Raw genomic sequence first — 23101 nt, forward strand, 5'->3', positions numbered from 1 at the left:
CATTCTCAACCCCCCTCGCCATCACCTACGTCTCTATCGAAGAAACTGGTCACACGGTTAAAGCCGCGACCACCACTTATCTTTTCTGAACGCTATTTTCAGAACATTAACTCTCTCCAACCTGTTCTGCCCGTCTGAAGCTTGTCTTTACAGGTCACTGGGCTTTGTTTACATCGCTAATCTCAAATATGAGAGCATTTTCCGACATTTTTAAAGCGTGCCAACAAGAGTTCTTTAAAAACACTTTTCCAACGGAATTGGTACGGCAAAAAACCTCCCAAGTTTAAATTCCTCGACTAAATAGTTTTTAATTTTGATTTTCGTTCAAATTTTACGTAACGCCGAGGCTGAATTATCATGTAAAGCTTTGTTAATGGCCCAAACGTTATACCTTGAGTATAGAAACTCATTCGAATAGGCAAAAAATTACTGCAAAGGACAAAAATCCCATTTTTTTAATATTTAGAATTTATAGATTAAATCATCAAGTATCTACTAAGACCCTTTCAATTTTAGAAGTAATTCTTTTACACTTTATGCGAGTAAAATAAAAGAAATCACTGACACTGGCAGTCGCAAAAATTCCAATTCATTCGATTTCACGTCAAATTCATTCTACAGTATTGCCCGAGCCGGTTCTAGACATTTTTCTCGTGCAAGCGAACTACATTCCACCCCCGCCCTCTCAAAAATAACTGTGAGGTAGTAGGGAATCTCTTCGGATACATTTAAAAATAAATATGAATACTTTAGGAATAAGGCTCGGGACTTAAATATTAGCGCGAACTTATAAGGTGCATCTCCTTATATATTGAATGCGACTGAGCGCTTATGTTAGGCGACCAATTTTGCTCGACGCCCTGAGCGGCCGCGTGCTTTACTTCATTGTAATTTTGCCTTTTCAGATTCTTTTTTCTCTATTATATGCTTTTAATCGATAAAAATACAAAAAATAACGCGTATTGAAATGCTACTTGTGTTTCAAGCACATGACGTATTATTTTCTACCGATGCAAGTGAGACACATTTTTACTTTACAATAAAATATTTTTTTTCATGAGTAATCAATATTTTTTGCAAGGTTCAATTTTTCCTACCACTACGCCTAACCGTTACACATTATCAGAACACTTCTTCACGCTTTCAGTAAAAATATGGAAGGAATACGAACGAAAGAACGCCAGGAAAGGGCGAATGGTCAATTGACTGCTGGCGCATGGGCGTACCCAGCGAGGGACAGCTAACCCCCAAAACAAAATCTCAAATGTCTCTGAGGAAAATAATATTTTTTCAAGCAAATAATTTTAAAAACTAATAATGATCTTTTACAGTTTCCTTAAAGTGTTGATTTCATTCACTTTTTCCATGCTTAAATCTTACCTACAACTTGAACAACCATGGCTTGCCCCCATCTAGTTTTGATCCTGGGTACGCCCTTGCGCTAGCGATCATAGGTAGGTATCCGGCTTACCCCGGTCATTCTAGTGTTAAAACAGTCCTGAATATTGCAAATCTCCCCAAAAAGAATAAAAACATAAAATAAATCAAAGCGAGATGGAAAGGGGTGTCGGGACACAAAGCGTTCGTCTCGCCAACAGCACTCGCAATCCTAAGCTTGAATTAAGAATTATTCACATTGTAGCTAAATTTTTACTACTGCACATCAGGGGCGCGGCTAGGAATTAAGGATGGGGGGTTTAGGTGCAACAAATACCGAGGTGTGTGGGGGTATGGAATACCCACCAGGATAAGCGGCAGGTGCAAGATTAATAAATTGCGGAATTTTACGATGAATGGTTTAAAATGGTGATTTTTACGGCATTCTGAGGGATATTTTATAAATCCTTACACTATTCTATTAGTAATATAATCCAATTGAGTAAAATGGATTAATCTTAAAAATTTCTCTGAGCTCTCGGGGGGGGGGGGGGGTTTATCCCCCAAACCCCCCCCCCCTCGCTGCGCCACTGCTGCACATTGCTCTTTGAAAAAAAATCCGTACATATTTCTATCCGGATATTAGTAACACGTGGCGCCGTTCCCATCTCTCGTATTTTCTTCCCTATCTAGAGAAAATGTACCGATTCGATACGCGTATGAAGATGGCTTCACGGCACTCCACAGCTTATGGCACCCAGGGTTTCTTCAGGCGGGAAGCGAAACCTTGAACCAGTTCCCCGCCCTACTCAAGCACGTTACCTCCATAAGCGCTCGTTCCCATTGTTACGAACACACCCGCAAGGGGGCAGGAGCGGTGCGATTACGGCAGGGCGCGGCCCAAATGCGCCAGCCCCGATCGCGAATGCCGTCCACCGACACCAAGCGCCTGGCGCCACTGACACCAAGGTCGGTAAAGGACCTTTACGGACCTTGGCTGACACCAGTGGCGCAGCGAGGGGGGGGGGGTTTTGGGGTATTAACCCCCCCCCCCCCAGAGCTCAGAGAAATTTTTAAGTAAAATCTATTTTACTTAATTGGATTAATATTGCTTATAGAATAGTGTGAGGATTAACAAAATATCCCTCAGAAGGCCATAAAACTCAACATTTTGAACCATTCATCTTAATTTTTTTCTGGCTGAGGGCCCCTGCAGCTACCGCTTACGCTGGCGGGTATACCACACCCCAGGCACCCCAGTATTTGTTGTGCCTGAAACCCCCCCTAGCCTTAATTCCTAGCTGCGCCCCTGGCTGACACCACCACCGACGAGCATCGAACACAAGGCGAGACCGTGGAGAATAAATCTGGATACACACGCCCAGGCCCGGGCGGTCACAGCGGACACTTGCCATGGGCGGCAGATTACAAGGGGGGGCAAATTTTAAAAAGTTAATTCTAAAAAGTTATTTAATTAAATTATTTAACAATAGCTATTGATTTATAAATTATTATACAATAATGTTAATAAAACTTCTTGATAGCAAACATACGGTGCGTAATTTCAACTACAGCATCCCAAAAAAATAGTTTCGGGATGTATTAGGTATATATTAATGGTGGGGAGGAGGAGTGGAGGGGGATTAGAAGAGGGGGCGGCAAAGCGATCTTTGCCCCGCTGACTAAACTCCTTGTTCCGGCCCTGCACACACGCCGAAAGCACTGCATAAAACAAGTGACAATAAGCGTTCTAAAAATTCTCGGATATTGAATCAGTTTGAAGCCTGTCGGCCAATAGCGAGAGACCCTTGGCCCTCCCAGAATGCCACTTGCTTCTCCTGCTTCCGCAATACAACATCGTCCAGCATTACAACGATCAACAAGGCCTCCTGGAGTAGGCAAGCAGTGGAGCTTCTAATTAATGCATATGAAGAAAATAGGTGCCTCTCTGAGGTATCATCCCCTGAATACCACAACAAGGAGAAGAGGAATGCTGCCCCAAATTATTACACCAATCACGATGGAAAATTATAATTACGACATTACGATTATCACCATGGAAATGGCAATACCAAGGTGCACTACAGTGGATGGGCATTGAAAAAATATCCTCAAATTTCCATGGTTTCCACCTTTAATTCTTATTACTATTTAGATGATCTGTTGATTTTTTCTCCTCACTTATATTAGAGAATATTCGTTATAATACGGTGGTTTCCCATAATTTTTTAATTGCCTAAATCGAAAGATTATTACTCCTGGAGTACGTATTTCATGCTTTTAGATTTTTAAATGACGACATCTATTTTTCGTGATTAAATGAAAAGTGAAAATTTTCAAGCGCGCGAAAACGCGACGGGTAAGTATGAATGCTGGGAAAACTCTGTGTGACGACGTTCTGGTTCCCGCTGCTGCAAGTAAGGTGACCTTGGCGCAAGGCTCTGAGCGCTGATACGACGCAGGATGCTAGCAGGTAGCAGAGTACCCTGCGAGCTGGTAGCGCTTGGCTTAAACAAGGATTATTAATAACTTATCAAACGAAGAAAACTTTCCGACCAAAGGCAGTTTTAATAGGTGATTATTAAGACATGTTTCCCTGAGCTCTGTGCCTCATGCATGCATTGGTAATCTCATACGATGTAAAACTCCTATCTACTCGTATAGAAACTAGGTCCCTGAGACGTCACGTGGAGTGGAATTGCATGGGCGCCAATCTGGCCTTTTTCAAATGAGGATAAAATTGACCATTGCCATTCGTCTAAACCGGTATTCTAAAACCAAAAAATTTGTATATTATGAGTACACTAATGGTGGGTAATGAATCGCAATCAATGCCTTTCGTTTTCTTTGATGAAGGAAACTACCCTATTTTTGGAGGAGAGAGAGGAGCAAAAGTATACACAGCATAGAGGCAATAAATTCAACTGATTCACGCATGACATATTAGAAGTTTGACTAGTAAAAATGAAAATAAATGAATATAATATAGAGATTAATGCTGATGAACCACAATACATATATTTTATTTCATTTTCTACTTGTATTCCGGCAATGATAGCTGAGAACCTTCACCAAAACAGTGTGAATCCTCATGAGATTATTCTACTGAGCACTGAATCGCAGTTCATTAAAAGAATTTGGTGGATGGAATGGAAGGAAAAGCTATGGTGAAAAATAAATCCCACTCAAAAAGTCATTCTCTCATAATTTTAAAATTACAAAAAATGCAAGTTGCCACCCATTTTTCATGAGTTGGAGATGTCACTTGAGTTTCGTCTTATTAGTCTGGTAACTGCATGTTACACTGGGAGTCAAAATACAAAATAAATTGACTCACAAACCTTAGCAGTTGAAATGGCTGGTTACAGCAAAGAGTCGTATTAGTTATCAGATAATCTTTTGCCTCAATACCGTACTTGACAACTGTTTTCATTTTTTTAATTTTTTACTATCAGTTGGAGGATTTTTAAACATATGTAAACTGCAGTCGAAGCTCTGTCTCATTGTCCTATACCAGCATTTTTTTACTTTTCATATTTATAGAAAGGATGTGAAGGAGAAAATGAGCATTTTTCATGATACTCTCATTTTTTCAACAAAATGCCACACAGATGTCCTTTATAATTCATGATTTAAATTTCTAAAACCTGTACATAATACACAGAAAATTCACAAACAGCCAGCGAGTTCTGGGGGAAAAGGTCCCATTTAACAGACTTTTACAAATAAGTTTTCACACACTCTTCTTGTAAAAATCACAGGAACTATTTTAACAATTCAGGCCATTTTACATGAGAAATACACTTGCAGAATTTGACCCATGTATGAAGGCGCAATCAAAATTGTGCCGTGTAAAGCAGGGAATTACTAGAACACCTGGGAATGCGTGAACTTGAGATGGCTAACGGCCCATTCTAATTTCATTGTGCAACCGGGCAAATCCACACCATAATGAGAAATTAATGCCATTCTAACCTGAAAAATTCCATGCCCCATGACACATTGACTTCATAGGCAATTGAAACCCAAACTGAGGGGTATTAATCAACAAGCACGGATACAAGATGAAGAACACAACAACTATCAAAGGCACCATCATTTCTAAGTACATATGGCCAAATAGATATTGCAAACGTACTTTCATTTTTAAATCTAATAATATAATGTCTCATCATGTTTGCCTCACATAAAATTTTGGTAAATAATATAACACATTATCATATTTTCTTACGTTAGAGTTACCTTACTTTAAGATGAAATCACTTGCACCACTAAAATCAACCTTTAAGGTTATGTTAAAGTAAATTTCACATGCATAAAGATATTTCCTTCCACTACATTTTTTGACTCTTTATCAATGCAGTTGTATGCACAAATTTCCTCCGAATCCTACACATACTATGGGAGCAGACAGGCCTCTAATCATGTTGAAAACAGCCTGTCCAGTAGAGGAAAACTCCAAAATCAGTATAGCTCACCTTCCAGGTTGTGGGTTGAGCATAGGGTAATAATACTACATATCTTAAGAAGAAAAACTTTTTACAAATACAGATTATTTGCCTCGCATAAAGACAACAATTTTGTAACTGAACCAACACTGGATTGGAATGAGCAAGATGGGTGTGACATAAAAACCGCATTACCACATTGTAATTTTAATGTCGCCATGTATACATGGCAACATTAAAATGACACTACTTGTTGCTTAAAATGCTACTACTTGTAGGGGTATTACAACAACAATGTTCCACCATATTTGCCACTCCACCTTCATTGCAAATACCAGTCAATGGTAAACATTGTGGCTACCCTCACAAAACCATCTACGTATTGGAAAGCAACTCGTCATTAGAGCAGAAGGGGTAGGAGGATGAAGTGAGATGTGTAACATTAGGAAAAGAGAGACTCTCAGCCTAGATTTCAAACTATTAATATGTGCCAGGAGGACTCTGGAAATATAATTCAAAGTATTAAGACATGTGAGTCATTCAAGTGGTAATTCAGTGTTAGAACAATTGTAACATATTGAAAAAGGATCAAACCAGGAAAGTTTGCCCAAAAGCATTTTAAAACCCATTAATTCCAGATGAGAACCCCCACCCAGAGTGGAGAAATGCATTATCAACCAGTGGATTCATATACTGACATGCAAGTGTCAGAGTTGGGGAGTAACAGAGCAAAATAACTCAGTAATCCGATTGATTGTATTTCAGGTATGTATTTTTACATGAAATCATGACATTTGAAAAATGCAACTATTAATTGTAATCTACCCATTGGTTTCTGACAGTAATCGTTACTTTCCCATGGTGACTGCACTGACTTTTGAATGTCAAACACTTTGCATGAACTGATGCACACCGACACACAGAACTCTGCCAAAGTACCAAACAAAACCATTATGTTAAACTTGCATCTTAAGGAAATGTTCAACAGAACCTCTGGCATGAATTCTGTAGGCTATTTTAAAAATGTCTAACAAAAAGTAACCGTAACATTACTAGTATTTGTAAAGTTTCTTATTGAAATTGTAATTAGTACTTGTATTCAATACTATTTTTTTAGTGGTCAATGTTAGAATTAATCAAAATTTTCAGGTTCTAATCACCTTTGAGTTATAGCTAGTTCCCATCAAAAATACTCATCAAAGTAACAAACTTATAAGTACTTCAATATAATATAAACTTAAGTATTTTTATGTACTATAAACCTAATTAGATCCAGATGACGGGACAATTCATTAGTGACAAGAGAGTACATATTGATAGAGTGAGAAACATGGTGCATTAGAGCAGTTTAAAAACAAACTAGCCAAATAGTACAGAATAAAATTTGCAACAATACAAGAAATGAGATGATCTGAAAATAGCGAAATGAGACTACTTATCTGAAAATAGAGCAATGCCATTAGGAGATCAAATCATCCAATAAAGTGGAGGTAATAAAGGAAGGAATGGAAAAGGCTTCTTCATCATACACCTCTGACATATGCTGTTGCATGTCAAGAGTCGATGTCAACATCCTATCCTTTTAAATAAGATTCATTATTCTTAGTCATACACTCCTATGACTCGTAGCCTTGCAGCTAACAGTATCAACTATCGCAAAGTGGCTGGAGGGCGATTAAGATGTAGGATGTGAGGCTCCAATGCTGCAAGCATGTTTGTCTGCTATCAAAATGCAGGAGGTCTCGTGGAATTTCCGAATGCTTACAGGACGGCACGAATGTGAGGAGTTCAGAGCATCATATTTTACCTAAGAGTTTTTTTAATCATCGCAAAAAGACTTTACAATATTAATATCTTACTAAAATGCCTAAATTTCTTCTAGAAGTAAAGACAACTCACGCTCTCCTGAGACCCAGCCAACTTACTTTAAAATATTTCTGAGTGTTACCTACGCAATCATTACATCGAGGAACAGATTCTACCAACTTGGACACGTTAAATGCGACTTTTTGGGGAGGGGCAATGGATATACTCAACCGTACAATTTAAGCCGAAGTGAAACATTCGGCAGGACAGAGATTAATGGCAAACAATAAAAAAATTATCTAAGTTCATATGTAAATACTTGCTACCATCGAACGATATTTTTTGTCATTTACATCAAATGGGCACACCAACCAGATTTTCGACAAACAAGAATACTATACCTGCACAACTAAGGTCGTGGAAACGGACCCCATTATTCCACACACGCCACCGAAGATGGTAGATATCATGAATCCTTTTTGACACTGAGCCTGTAAAATTTCATCAAACAAACCAGCATTCATGTGTAGAGCAGCGCGTATAACGGGTAAACTCTTAACATCTTTCAAAACCAACAGTTTGTATAAAATGGCAATTCAGTGACGGAAAATAAATTTGAACAGATGTAATCACAAATTTGCCCCAAAACGCAGAAAGAAAAGGAAAAGGCCTTGGTTCACCTTGGCTCTTCAACTTTAAAAACTTCTCTCGCGCGCCGTCTGTTTCTTAAAAACAAATGCCTCGCTAGATGGCGTTGTGTTTAGTAAACAAATATTAAAAATGGCGGACCGTCCAGTGAACGCTCCGGCGACCGCTGTTACGAATAATTCGTCACCGGTACCAGCATCGTTGCCTCCACAGAATAACTCTCCATCAACGGAGAAAATAGTACCTAAAGACATTTCTGATAAAAGCACTCTTGTAGCTGTCCTACAGCTATTGAGAAAATACAATCTTAAGGTAAGGGTCTTCGGTTGGTAATTTTTCCCTCCTGGTAAGTCTTTTCCTTTCTTATAAGCTTCATCTGATAATATTAATTTTAGACCACAGAAGAAATTCTGAGAAAGGAAGCTAATCTTACCGATGTTCCTGACTCTGCTGATGGAGCGCAAACCGATTCAGAAGTTAGCAGTGTCCTTTCAGCTTATAAAAGTGAAGGGGATCCTGAAATTTATGAAGCGGCGTACATGGACTTGAAAAAGTTTGTGGAAGGAGCTTTAGACATGTATAAAGTGAGTGTATTATTTTGTTTTTCTATCAAAACTGCTGCTTTCCAAATGTTTTCATAAGCAGCGTGGTATATTTTCTTAGTAACAAGTCGTTGTATTTATCATCGTTGAATAACACCAGTGTGTTTTCACCCAGAAACGGTTAGAGTGAAGTAAAATATAAAGGGATAAGTTTTTCAGTGATGCTATGTTTGATTTGGTGAGCTAAGATGAAAGCACTCTTTTGTAGCAATATCTAGCTCTAATATAATGTTTTTCTAAAGATTGAAATGTAATGGTTGATATTTACTTTCTAGCATGAGCTCGGACTAATACTATATCCAGTATTTGTGCATATGTACCTGGAATTGGTTTACAATGGGCATGAAACCAGAGCTATCGAATTTATGAATAAATTTGGTGGGGAACAAGAGGAGTGGTATGAAGAAGATATCAAGACTTTGGCAAGGGTCACCAAGAAAGAGCACATGAAAGGAAATGAACTGACTGACACATTCAAGTGAGTGTTTATTCTAATCAACGAAGAGAGTGTCAAGTTTTCCTTCTGATCTTGATGCTCATGGACTGATCGATACCTTCATGCTCTACTCCCTCGTAGGTCTAGTGAATTCATCATCCGCATGTCTCGAGATACGTTGTCACTGCTCAAAAGACACTTGCAGCAGGAGCGCAAGCACAGTATTCTCCTGAACATTGTTCAAGAGCATCTCTACTTTGACATGTATGAGGGAGTGGCCCGCAATCGTCAGCAGATCCAAGCCACTGCTGGTGGCATGGTGGGAGAAGCTTCCCGGCAGGGTATGTATTCGAAGTTATTCTCCCTTTCAAACCTTTTTAAGGGATTAAAATAATGAGGAATTCAGGGAAAAGCCTGTCATGTCATGTAAAGTATAACAAAAGAATTATTACGCTGTTGGGCAGTGAGGGGCAATGTCAAGGTTACGTGAGTGCTTGCACTCAATTTTATCCATTTCAAATGAATGTCAACAGGGGACAAACTTTATCTCTAGCTACAGCCCATCTGACGAGAAGTTATGGGAATCTGCCTCCCTCTTTTTTTCCACTTTTTTCCTCTCTTTTGGCAGTTGTCATAAGTATTTTTCCCTGTTTGGTTTTCATTTAAATTTCTCTCCACAAAAATTTTTCTTTTATCTATCTTTGTATCATTAAAGATAATGTCTTTTCATGTATCTTTATTACCTGTTATGGCCATGGAAGACTCTTTGGTAATTGGATAATCAAATCATTTCACCCTAAGGTTTTAGTAGAAATAAATGTGTGAATATTGAGAGAGTGATGGCATATAAACTGAATTTTCATGAGTCAATACCTACATGATGGTGTTCTAAGAACCCTCATTTATTTTTGTCGTAAAATGCCCAGGGTTTTTCTGTAATAATTTATTTTTTGGCTTCTCTCTGAGACAACTCTTCATAGTAATTTTGGTATAGTGTTCATCAATTATTTTTACTGTGTTTTATTACAATTTGTTTCGTTATGATATCAAAGCAGCCAAATTAACCTGATGAAATTTGTTACTTTCCAATATTTATATATCAGTATAGAGATAAATATGAGGTAATTGAGCTTTTGATGACTTTAATAGATGTGATGTAACTCTAATAGATGTGATGTTATCGTGAAGGAAATCAAAAAACTTTTAATTTAAAATGTCTTATTTTATTATTTCTTGGTGTAATCATCTGCCTGTGTAGCCTTGTGAAGTATTTTATTTTATCGTAAGGAGAAAAGTACATTTTCAAGTGTTATCTAAATAATAAAGTTATGTACTATTATGAATAAATTAAAGAAATAAAAGAAAGAAATATTTTTGTACTGAAGCAATTACAAATATAAAAGGAATAAGGCATTTAAGTCCTGCTAAGCCTTGAAAGGTTAGTCAGCAAGTACCATTTTTAAACTCAGTTGTTAATAATGGTTATTATTTTAATTGTTTCTCCATTTCAGACAACAAGGCGAAGGTATACTATGGTCTTCTCAAGGAGCCGGACATCCAGTATGTGCCGGTGGAGGAGGAGGAAGAGGGTGAGGGTGGTGGCGGAGGGGAAGGCCAGGGGGACCGTCCCAAGAAGAAGAAGGCCAAGAAAGACCCCCTCTTCTCCAAGAAGGCCAAGTCCGACCCCAACGCACCCTCCAACGACCGCATGCCCCTGCCAGACCTGTGAGCACTCCATCACTTCTCTATTCCCTCATAGGGTGCTGTAACTTTCTCTCTCGAATTTGGAAATGCAACAGCATCTCAGGGCAAACCTAAATTTGGACATAACTGAGATTTCCCAATTTTCCTGGCTCTACCTGCATTTCTCAACCAAGTATTCCTCCTTGATAACAATATGTAGATGATAAATGGATGACGTGCGTATCGTTGCTTTGTGTTGCAGGAAAGATGCTGACAAACTGGAAAAAATAAAAGCGATGCGTGAAGCTTCCAAAAGAGTTGCACTGGGACCAGATAATTTGCCTTCCATTTGCTTCTACACACTGTTGAACACCGTGCAGACGTGAGTAGCGACTCATGCTTTTTCTGATACAAGTGTGAACTCTTTGCTCATTGCTCAGCATTTCAATGTTTGAATCAATTTACTTTGTTCATGGATTTCCTCATCAATTGCTTTCTTTTTAGCAAGAACAGATTGGTATAAAAAGCCTAATGAACCATTTTCTAGCAAGTATTCTGTATTTTATTTAGTGTAACCTGTGCAGAAATTGCTGAGGACACGAGCTTGCTTGCTGTTGGTTTCTCGGACTCAGTTCTTAAAGTTTGGAGTCTCCTGCCACAAAAGCTGAGGGCAATGAAGAGTGCCGACCAACTTGCCGACATTGACAGGGAAGCAGGTGAGTGGACCAGGTTCCAATGTCAATATTTCAACCATTATACAATTTGATCCAGGCATCAATGTTACTGCATCCATTTCATGGTTAATTAATAGTTAATTTTATTGACAATTGCTTTTTGTTATTCCAATATGGAAAAATTCCACTACAACTTGCTAGAATCTTTGGAATTTCCTCTTTTCTGTGATTATTAATCATTGCACTTGGAGAAGTAACACTGTCTGGGTTGTGTTTACAATTTTTACTGCCAAAAATTAAATTTATGTCATAATATTTAATTGATTTAAAATTCCCTTGGCCAGATACCCAAGGAGGCTTTAACCTCCCTATAATGAACTGGGAGAGGGACAGTTTAGAAAATCCGACCTCTTGTTTAATGATGATGAAGGTTTCACATATTTCCAACTACATATGTAGTTGTACATGTGGGTATCATATTGTTGATGGTGTAGTCTACCTTTGTTCTCAGAGTTGATGGAGTTGGCAGACTATGCGAGTGAAATGATTCCCACAAACAGCATTACTTATACGGTTGGAAATCCATCAAACCTTCATTTTAAGTAAATTTTTTCTCTATTTGAACATTCCATTTCAAATATAACATTCAGGTGCTGCTCTTTCAATTCATTCAAATCAAAATTATGCTTAATTTGTTAAATTTTTATATTCTGCTGGTTTTCATTAAATTTTTATCTCTTGCAAACTTATTTCTATGTATTCTGATATATGTGTATTATTGGTATGTTTGTTAGATTGATAAGTTGGATCAAGGGTTACATGTTTGAGAGCAAGTGATGGTATTTTACAAGAAATATTTTTCTAGCTGTGGTCACCAACATTCACATGCTACACAAAATGACCCCAAAACTCACAAGTGGAATTGAGAGGAAGCAGTGTTAGCAGACCAAGAAAATTGGTATCAACAGCCTCAGCTTCGGACAAGAGTGAAGTTTATGGAATTTTACCAATGTACTGCAATGTGGAAGGCTACAGGAAACCACCACATAAGCCTCCCTAGGAGATGCAGCCCTGCACTCAATGTAAATATGACATGATGGCATTCTGGCTGGTAAAGTATTCCAGCCCATGGAGTAAGATCAGATCTCACGGTGGGGACTTCTGGGAAGGGAGCATGTTCGGTAAACTTCCTTTTCGTATTTGCCGCCGAGTGGTGCATTTTGTTTTTCTTTTGTTTTTTGTTGTGTGTTCCCTGTAAGAGGGAAAAAGGTGCTCAATTGTTGGTTAGTAAATACGGAAGGCGTGTGCTTCGGACGTCGAGGAGAACCTGCCTCAGAGACCACGTCCCAGCTCGCCATTGCATTAACGCCTCCGAATTTTCGTAAGTACCATTCGGCGGCAATACAATCTAATACAGTCCACTTTTCATCTTTTTGAATATTAAACAGAGCATCTGTGAGGAAAGACGGGTGCAGGATAGGTGCATGGAACATAAATCCCAAGGGATAACTGAGAAGATGGAAAACGTGACAATGGAGATGGAACAGCTGGAAATAGGCATAGTGGGAGTTAGTGAGATCAAGTGGTTGGGTGCAGACAACTACTGGAGCATGCAATGTTGAGTGACATACTCTGGAGACAACCAAAAGGTCATAGGTGTAGGAATGAGGAAAGAATTTGGCAGGAATGTGAAGTCAGTACAGTGAAAGGATTCTCATGCTGAAGCTGGAAGGAGAACCAATAGTCTTCATGATAGTGCAGGTCGTCATGTCGACCTCTAGCCATACTGAAGAAGAAATGGAAGAAGTGTAAAAGCAAATGGAAATATGAAGTCGTCAGTGGGATGAAGGGGAAGGAGACTCCCATCTTGCTGGGAGAATGGAATGCAGTGATTGGAGGAGGGAAAGAGGGTCACAGTGTTAGAAAATTCGAAAACATAATACTGAAGGACAGAGACTAGTTGACTTCTGTGATGAGAAGAATGTGGGGATTGTCAACACTCTTCAAACAGCAACGAATGAGGCAACGAATGAGAATGAGATATGCATGCATGGAAGATCCTAGAGGACCAGGAGGAGAACTAGGTGAAGCTTTGTAAGACCTATCCTGGAGCTAATGTAAAAAGTGATCACAACCTTGTACTTGTGGACAGCCTCCTCTGTTACGAGAAAATAAATAGGACCGAACAGGAACCGAGATTGAATACAAAAATGCTGGTAGAGAAAGAAATAGAGAAAGATTCACCTCAGCATTTGATGGTAAACTAGGAAATGCAAAAATGGGCACTGGAATGAGATGAGATGAACTGAAGAGGACCGTTGCAGAAGCTGCTGAGGAGCAACTTGTGAGCAAGAGAACTGACACAAAGAAGCTATGGAAGATGACAGAGATATGGGAACTATTAGAAGAAAGAAGAAAATACAAGAATGCCAGAAGTGAGGATGAGGCAAATCTCTACTAGAAGCTTAGGAACCAAGGCAATCAAGAATGCAAGAAGGTTTGGGAATACATATTGGATACAAATCTGCTGTGAAGAAATCAACGAAAACATGGAGAAAGGGAATACCAAAACAGACTACTAATAGGTTAAGAAAAAGGGGAAACACAAAGCTGCATCATCAGAGATGCAAATGGGATTATACTTCTCGAAAGTGAAGACTCTTGGAAATGGAGGCAATACATAATAAAACTTTACCAAGGGATAAGGGTGCTGGACTTAGTGAAGGATGCCAGAGAGGTTGACGAGGAAGATCGGGGCCCACACACATTGAGGAGTGAATTAAAGTGAGCTGTAAAGGACGTTAAGATGAACAAAGCACCTGGATCAGGCAATATAACAGAGAAATGATCGCAATACCAAAGAAAACGAGAGTTGAGAAATTTTAGGTCAAATTAAGAAAAAGTACAAAGGAAGAGCCATGAAGAAGTAAGCCGCATCAAATAGAGAGGGGTTGAGGGCTGCAGTGAGCCTATTACAGGATTGAACGATCAATGATGATGATGATTTATTATAAAAGGTATTGGAAGAGGCAAGGGATTTCAGTTTCATGTTTGTGTTGCCACTCTGTAAATGTTAATGGCTCTTTTGTGTGCATTCTAGATGATGTCCTTGTCCGCATGATGGATGACCGAACTGCAGAGACTGTTCGTGTCCTACTCGGCCACCGTGGACCTGTTTACAGGGCATCGTTCAGCCCTGATCGCACCTTGATGCTATCCTGTTCTGAAGACTCCAGCATTAGGTTATGGTCGCTGCAAACGTGGACGTGTTTAGTGTCTTATAGGTACATATTTACTTACCTCAATACCCTCTGATTAAACCAACACTAGTATTGTCCTCTCTGATTTAATCCAAGGGACCTGAATTTTAAAAACTCGTTGACTTTTTCTAGCCTAGCAGTCCTGTGTAGTCCATACATGCATGTTCATAGGGTGGGCCGAAAAAATGTTTTTTTTTTCCTGAACAAATATGCCCTATGCAGGAAAGTTGCAAAATGATATCGGGATCTCGCACACAATTTTTTTTTCAAATCGGATAATATTAACCACAGCTGCCCGAGCTCGAAGCGAAGAAGAAGTATGATCCAACAGTAGGCTCTTCTTCTAGCTGCTGCTTAGAGGCATATCTGCACTCATGGGCCTTCTGCCTTCAATGGGAGCAGGTAAAGACAAAGTGAAGGAACATGGGGCAGCAACCGTTTGGGCCAACTACAGCTTGGGACTACGCTAGATGCCCTTTATTTTGAGGCCCTCCCAGTATGGTGTCTCAAACATTTGGCACGCCCTACTTCCAGGACTCAGGTCTGCTAATTTCTGGGCTTTCGCAACTTGAGCATTAGACTGAAGCCAGTGTCAGATGGAGCCACCTGGGAGCAGCACTCAGGTGGTGCCAATCCCATCTTGTTCAACTTTAATTGTAAAACTCAATTCTGAAGTAATTTTAGAGTGCGGGATCGTGTAGCACATGGAATGGAGTGTGAGTGACTCAGCTTCTGGTTGCACTTCATTGGTTGCCATTCATAGTATAAACACACCAAGTAACTATGTAACTCCTTATTCCACAAATTTGCTATTTCCATCCAAAATTTGGATGAAAATAGCAAATTTGTGGAAGTTGGATGTGACCCACTGGTGGGTCTCACTGCACCAAACGCATTCAGTACAACACTGCAAGTTTTAAATATTTTGCCAAGATTCCAGAGTACAGTCATAAAATTAACAGATCAAAGTACAATAATGACTACTGCAGCACTATGATACGATAAATATTTTGCACTGGATTGGAACAAGAAAACTATAATGGAGTTATTATTAATGTGCCTGAAGCAACTGCATTTCATTTTTATGCTTAGGTTGGGTGTTTTTCAATTTATCTCCAACAACTCGAAATGACTTTTCAAAGATACATTTCGGTATTTTGAGTAGTAGATATGTTATGATGAGAATCTGAAGTCTTTGGAGGCATTCTGATTCAAAAATTCCACTGAGGAAAAATCATTTGCCTTCGCTAGGAATGGAACCCGGCTCTTTCGAATCCCCACCAGGTGTTCTACCACTTGTACTACCAAGGTGTGTTCTGCCTGTGCGGAGTTTTGTTGTCCTAATAGGATAAGATGGTTTTTAATCAACTCGGCTGAATATTTGCTGCATTTTAATAAGGCCCTACTTATTCTGATGTTTCAGACTAGCATCTTCCACTTGTGAGTATTGAGGACTAAAAGATGCCCTTTTGATCCTTTCTTTCAGGGGTCATGTCTTTCCAATCTGGGACGTCAAGTTCTCTCCACATGGGCACTATTTTGCGTCGGCCGCGCATGACCGCACAGCAAGGCTGTGGAGCACTGACCATCACCAGCCACTTCGGATATTTGCAGGGCATTACTCAGACGTGGATGTAAGTTTGAATTGTTGTTAAGGAAAATAACTTCATTTTCATTGCAGATGAGTTTGAATCTGTTATGACATCACCAGTTGCAGGATTGATTTAACAACCAATTAGTTTTGTTTTTACTGATATATAATCCTAATTCACATAGTCCACACAATTCAGTGAAAATGTTGCTTATGCATTTAAGCTGTCTAATGTTTTGTTGAATTTTGAATGTTCATGGAGGAAAACTGTCGTTCAGGGATCAGATCGGATGAATGAAATTTCCAATGGGATCAATCAAATCATCAATGGGTTTATTCTCCAATTTTATTTTAAGGCTGAAGCTCACGATCATTTTTTCCATCCCTTTGGAGGGACAGCTCCAGCAACATCTTCTGGGATGGAGGAAGAAATGACCATTTCGCCCAATCATTGCTCGAGTGATGGGCATATTTCCATAACTGAAACCATCCTTCAGCCAATCAGAATGCAAGGATGCTAACAGCAATTGTAATGCCACACTTAGCATTTGATTGAATGACAGTTGTAAATACGGAAAGTGGCAAAATAAGGTATGGAAAAATGGACGGTGGGACTCTTTTGATCTTTTTGATGATTTTGAAAGCTATCACTGGGGCTATCACTCTGAGGGACACAATTAACGATCGTGTGATTCAGGCTTTACTTCAGGATGATTGGGGAAAAGTACAACAATAGAAAGACTTATAATTTTCTCTCCTACTCCGAATACCATTCTATATTTGGGATCCGGTGCAGAAAGACTTAATCGGTGAACTTAATAAAATACAAAGGAAGGCTATGCGTTTCGTCAAAAACTGCTACGGGCATACAGACAGTGTTACCCAGATGTTAAGCGAATTAGGCTGGGAGCCGTTGGAGACTCGGAGGCTGCGTGCTAGTCTTAGATTGCTTGAACAATTAAGAATGGATATCTTTAAGAGTGACACATAGAACATAATATTAGAGCCACACTATATTTCCAGGTCCGATAGAAGTGATAAATTAAGAGAGATGTTTTGCCGAACGGATAGATATGCGAATTCGTTTTTGCCCCGAACCATAAAGGACTTTAATAAACGCTAGTCCCAACCTCGTTAGAGCCCTTCCTAAGTTGTTGCAATTACTTGTTGACTATTGCATGTTTTCTTGCTTTCCCAGGTGGTCCAGTTCCATCCCAATTCAAACTACATCGCCACAGGATCCAGCGATCGTTCTGTTCGACTATGGGACTGTGTCTCAGGGAATCCTGTTCGACTAATGACTGGCCATAAGGTATAAATAATGATCATTTGCAAAATTTTAAGAGCTCCTTTATTCTGATGTCATCAGCCAACGATTTAACTTTTCATGTCTTGGCTGATATTTTTCATGAACAACTCTTTAAGTTCTGTTTTGGAGAATGTTTTTTTCTGAGTTAAAATAAATTAAAAAAGCCCATTCTATCGCAATTGTCTTCTGTCTGATTATTTAGTCATTAATTATGTGATAACATTTGCCTCTCCTATAATCTGATCTGATATTTGCATGTTGCAGAGTGATCAGAAGGGAATGCACATTAACCTTTGTTTACTATCTGGATAAGGGGAGGATTTGTATTTTTTTGTATGCTTATTATTTCGATTATCCTGTAGAATCCATAGAGACAAGTATTTGCACCTGGAACTTAGGCTCGCCACCCAATGATGCTAGGGATATATCCAACGCAAGTGATATTTTTTTCTTAATGACTCCCAATTCCACTTCAGATGAGGAATTCAGCTTAAATTTAGCCTTTGATATGTGATTAAGTGACAGTATCAAATAATCAGATATTCCTTTTCATTCCCTTTGAAAAATATTCATAATGCTCTGGATTGGTGACTTTTTTTGTTGAAACCAACGACCAGTGCTGTAACTGACTTCTCTTTTGCCTAGTTAGGTAATTGTCAGCAGCGCTTGCCAGTGTCAGTGTTGCTCCAGATTTAAAGTGAAACCTTCCATTTGATTACACTGCATCCAGCACAGGTGCTGCTACTGGCATAGCTGGGGTAATCATAGTGTTTTATTTTATGTACTAGTCTGGATTACCATTGAATTTTTTTCTTTATCTGACCCCTCAAATTGGTAAATGCTACTCAGGTAAGTAAAATCCTCTTTTCCATATTCCCAAATATGATTATTTTTCTCTTTTGCTGCAGGCTCCCATATACTCTCTCTGTTTTTCGGTGGATGGCCGATTCCTAGCCTCCGGTGGTGCCGATAAACTCATCCTCATCTGGGATCTCGCCCATGGACACTTGTTGGCGAGGCTCACGGGACACACATCTACTGTCCATGCCCTTGCTTTCACCCGTGATGGAACTCTACTGGCCTCTGGTGAGAAGACTTTGTGAACTCAGTCTTGATTCAACGACGAATATTTTCCAAAATGCTGGATGTAAAAAGCAACTTTTTCTTTTTGGCTGTCACTCTGCGGTATTCTAGGCATGCTAAAATTTCTCCAGTTCCCGGAAGTGATGACACATTTTTCATTTTTTTGTTAACTTCACAACCAAAACAAGACTACTAAAGCTCAAGGCTTACTAAAGACTTGTAGCAGCCCATTCCAGCCCTACTAAAGAATCGTGGCTCATAGAAGTCAAATGTGTGACCATTTTATTTGATTCTTGACTATAACTTTATTAATTAAAGATTAATTTTTTAGGTTAGTGATGCTTTTTAACATGATGCATTAATTTTTAAGCACCCCAAATGGAAATAGTATCACCTTATGTATGACTCTAACTTTCAGCTGATAAATGGGTGAACATCTAAATTTTCAGTAAGGGATAAGTTTTTGTTGAATTTCTTGCATTTTCTGATGTTCTCGACAAGCTAATCATTTGAAAGAAGTTTTCAGCATTGAGTTTGAGATAGTCTCTTGTAGTTTAAGCCTTTTTTCACAGATCTCTATTTTTTATCCATAAATTTTATGCATAAACTTCAAGGCATACCTAGTTTAGGTTAACATAAACTCAGAACAGCTACAGGCATTGCGTTTTTGTGTATGGTGTTTTGATGGTGTACAATGCTGCCATCATACGTAGGTGTGGTCTGGTTTCCTTGCAAGTTCCATAGACATTCTTGATTTAACACGTTGCGTACGTATGGCGAGAATTCTCGTCATTTTTTTCCCGAACGTTCCGGACGGATGACGAAGATTCTCGTCATTTAGGCACGTCAACCTAAACAATTTTAAAGCGTACAATACATACGTATTCGTTAGTACGTTTCCAGTTGTTGTTTGTTATTCATAATGAATTGATGCATCATAACGTTTGATTGGGTAAAGTTATATTCTAAACATTAGCTTTTTAACCATGTTTAAACCAAAGGCATATTTCCAATCTCAACGCCTCCACCCAGAATCAGCGTTCCTAGGAATTTAAATATCCCGGTATGCAACGTGTTAATAAATGGTATGTACTAAGGTGGTCTGTTATGCAGGTGGTGGTGGATTTAGCTTAAGCTTCAATGGGTAATAAGTGTGGCATTGTTTTTTTTCCCTTCTTCCCACCCCATAGGTTCCCTTGATTGCTCCATCAAACTGTGGGACTTCACGCATCTCGTGGAGGATGTGTCCCTCGAGGATGTCAATGTGTCGCACAATCCCGATGTGAGGGGGGCAGCCAGTGGAGGCAACAGCAATGGAGACCCGTACCTCTTGAGGTCGTACCCCACCAAGTCGACCCCCATCATGTGCCTGCACCTCACGCGCAGGAACCTTCTCATGGCCGTGGGAATGTATCAGCAGTCTTGATGTGGTGACCTTGTGGACCAAATGAGTGTAATTCCCCACGTAGGGATCAACAAGCGACCAATTGGAATGTAACGGACACATTTCGACATTCTGCCTGAAAGGGTCTTTGCTCTAATGGGAGAGCTGTGAAGTCTTCCCGTGCAAATCAACTGCGCCATTCGATGAAATTACTTGTGAACCACTTACAGAAGTTCGATGTTGTATTTCCTGGGGCTGGACTGGTGTATTGAAGCGTTTGTGGTGTTATTCGAAGTGAAGGTTAAGGACATAGGTTTGGGTGCATAAAATGCAGCATACAATCCCTTTTCATATACCAAATAGTGTGTCATTGCCAATGTGATGCTTATATTTTCTACTGACTGCCAAGAGTTGAGTGATTTTGATAATGTACAGTTTGGAAAAAACTTGTAAATATATACCCACTGGTATGAATGTATTCACATGATTGGACTTGATGAGGCTGCACATCTCCCGCTGTGTTGAGTGCAAAAGTTATTTTCTCCAAGTTCCTATTAAGATCTGGAGTGAAAGTATTCCACAGGAAACTTCATGAGTGACAAAAGTGCTGATTACTTAAAAGCTGAAAATGCTTGTAAATCTTTCAGATCTGAATGATTTGTGGCTTGTGTACATTCATGTGATGTGAGAATGAGTAAAACCATCCCTTAACAATTGCATTTTCATTCACTGATAGTTGGTTATAAGAAGAAGTATTAGTTTCACGAGACATTGATGATGAACCAAAACATTTGTCTAATTTTGCATTTAAAAAATAAAGATTTCAAGGACCAACCAAGGAAATTAAATAGGAAGTAGGATAAATGTCCTTGCTGATAAATAACCCAAGCTTTCCCTTAGCATGGTACAGTTCTAATAGAAAAGTATCATCAAAATATCTCCATCATGGCATTGCCATCAATATCCTTCCAATTTGTCATACCACACAATCAATCAAGGGAGGTATGCTTCAGGTAGTGGCCATGTCCATATTTGACACATGAATATTTAAACAGGTGAACAATCATTTAGCTAAGAATTCAATCCAGAGGAAAAAATAAACTCAAAGATCAATTATAGTATAAAATTTGCCTCTCTTGAATTACATCACTATGGAAGGCAACTGAGTAAATCACAGTATCTATTACTTCTTACGAGTTCGGGCAGATGGAAATCTAAGGAACCAAGTCAAAAACTGACTTTACTTCTGTGCAATAGATACATAAAACTAAATCTAAAGGTTCAATTTGTAAGAATTGAATGACTACATCTTTAAAAAATTTAATTCCCAGCCTTTATAGGAAAAATCTCCTTTCTTACAAGCATGGTGTATCCTTCATTAAATGGTACAGAAATCATACTTTTAAATTGAGAACTGTAAGAAACCATTTTTCAGGAGCGGTAAGACTTGGCAGTCAACTAATAAATAAACAACTTAGGAATACTAATACAATGTTATAAAAATATAGGAATGAAATACATTAAACAGGCAAAATTTGAGCCATCAATCAAATAAATAGTTATTATAACTTTCACGGCTCCAATCTCATGTATACGTCAAGCGATCCTCAGCCAAAATAAGAGCCTCAAGAACCGATACCCTCGAGGAAAGAGCCTTGTGTAAAAATCTCAAAAGCTAAGCAGGTAGGATTCCAAGAAGCACGAACTTAAGTTAGTTAAATCAGTGGAGTTGTTCAGGGCGAAGATGCTTCAGTCGGTATCGTGATTGGGGGGAGAAAATGCGATCGAACTTTGGTGTGCAGCAAGGCTAAGTCTTGATCTTCTTTCTCGAGGGTTCGAATGATCTGAGCGAATTGCACAATACCTGAAATACAGGGAAAATGATAATAAGACCGCAGAACGGATTCATGACTCACTTCAAGTGATGATGATAATGAACGCAATACACAGCATCGCAAGGATCTTATTTAGAGACGGGGTTTGTCACTTAATTAATAGACGAACGCCTCACCTTCGCGTCCCTCAGCAAAACCATATTTCTGAATTACTTCCATCTGTATCTGGGTGATTATGGGAAATACAAACTGCATCATTTTCAACATGTCATTCCCCGCGTTCTCTTTCGCTTCATCAACCTTGGGGAGATTCTCCGGAGAGTTTATCGCTTCCAAAACATCATTCAACGCGGCTTAAAGAAAAAGACCACTCAATAAATAATACACCTCTTTCAAAAATAGCATTAACCCCTTCAATTTTGAAATAGCATACCTTTCGCGCGTTCAACGGTAAAGTCGGAGGTAGACATGGAGCTGCTGTTGTTAAAATCCACTTGAAAATATTGTTCACAGGCACGAAACAGTAATCATTTTACATTTATATGATAGTTTTTCCCGTGTTTACGGTTTTATTTAATGAGGACTGGTGGAGTGGGAGTAGCCTTGCGCATATGATAGTGCAATTGTTCTCATCAATGTCAATTTCCATTAAGAATTTCAGTAACTATTAATTACACTTGAAATCATCACCCTACAAAAATTTCCTGTTTAAAATTTGAAATTAAAATGAAAAAATATGCTTAGCAAGTTGAAAATTTCTCATTCAACAAAGTTTTCCAGCTTATGACAATTTTGTCGCAAGCTAGTGCTTTGCGTTACTGCCTAAAGATGGCAGATAGTTATCCGATTCGGTCGCCGTCGCGTCGCAGCTCCCAGTTTCTCTCGACTGGTAGGCGTTTACCTATGTTGGAATTTAAAATCATCTAAAATGAGGCAACGATTGAATTGGTGGTAAAATTTCTCGC

General features: G+C 39.0%; 3 protein-coding genes across 3 annotated transcripts in view; 1 reads left to right on the top strand and 2 right to left on the bottom strand.

The window, feature by feature from the left end:
* Positions 1–8276, bottom strand: part of LOC124155465 (pH-sensitive chloride channel 2-like) — an 87147-nt gene extending 78871 nt beyond the window's left edge. The window contains exon 1 of the mRNA XM_046529299.1: positions 8033–8276. The gene's annotated coding sequence lies outside the window, so the exon portion shown is untranslated. The remainder of the gene's footprint in view (positions 1–8032) is intronic.
* A 129-nt stretch (positions 8277–8405) lies between these two features.
* On the top strand, positions 8406–21015 carry LOC124155464 (transcription initiation factor TFIID subunit 5). Its single transcript, XM_046529295.1, has 12 exons — positions 8406–8591; positions 8675–8863; positions 9157–9359; positions 9459–9658; positions 10829–11042; positions 11263–11382; positions 11571–11716; positions 14775–14958; positions 16421–16568; positions 17724–17837; positions 18743–18920; positions 20108–21015. The coding sequence occupies exons 1-12, from the start codon at positions 8412–8414 to the stop codon at positions 20341–20343; spliced, it is 2112 nt and encodes a 703-aa protein (XP_046385251.1). The 5' UTR covers positions 8406–8411; the 3' UTR covers positions 20344–21015.
* Positions 21016–21605: 590 nt separating this feature from the next.
* Positions 21606–22761, bottom strand: LOC124155466 (protein C10). The gene is made up of 3 exons (XM_046529300.1): positions 22570–22761; positions 22313–22489; positions 21606–22165 (listed from the first exon to the last, which is right to left on the bottom strand). The coding sequence occupies exons 1-3, from the start codon at positions 22604–22606 to the stop codon at positions 22035–22037; spliced, it is 345 nt and encodes a 114-aa protein (XP_046385256.1). The 5' UTR covers positions 22607–22761; the 3' UTR covers positions 21606–22034.
* Between the last annotated feature and the right edge of the window lie 340 nt (positions 22762–23101).

The sequence above is a fragment of the Ischnura elegans genome, chromosome 3, assembly GCF_921293095.1.
Source record: "Ischnura elegans chromosome 3, ioIscEleg1.1, whole genome shotgun sequence".
NCBI lineage: Eukaryota > Metazoa > Arthropoda > Insecta > Odonata > Coenagrionidae > Ischnura > Ischnura elegans.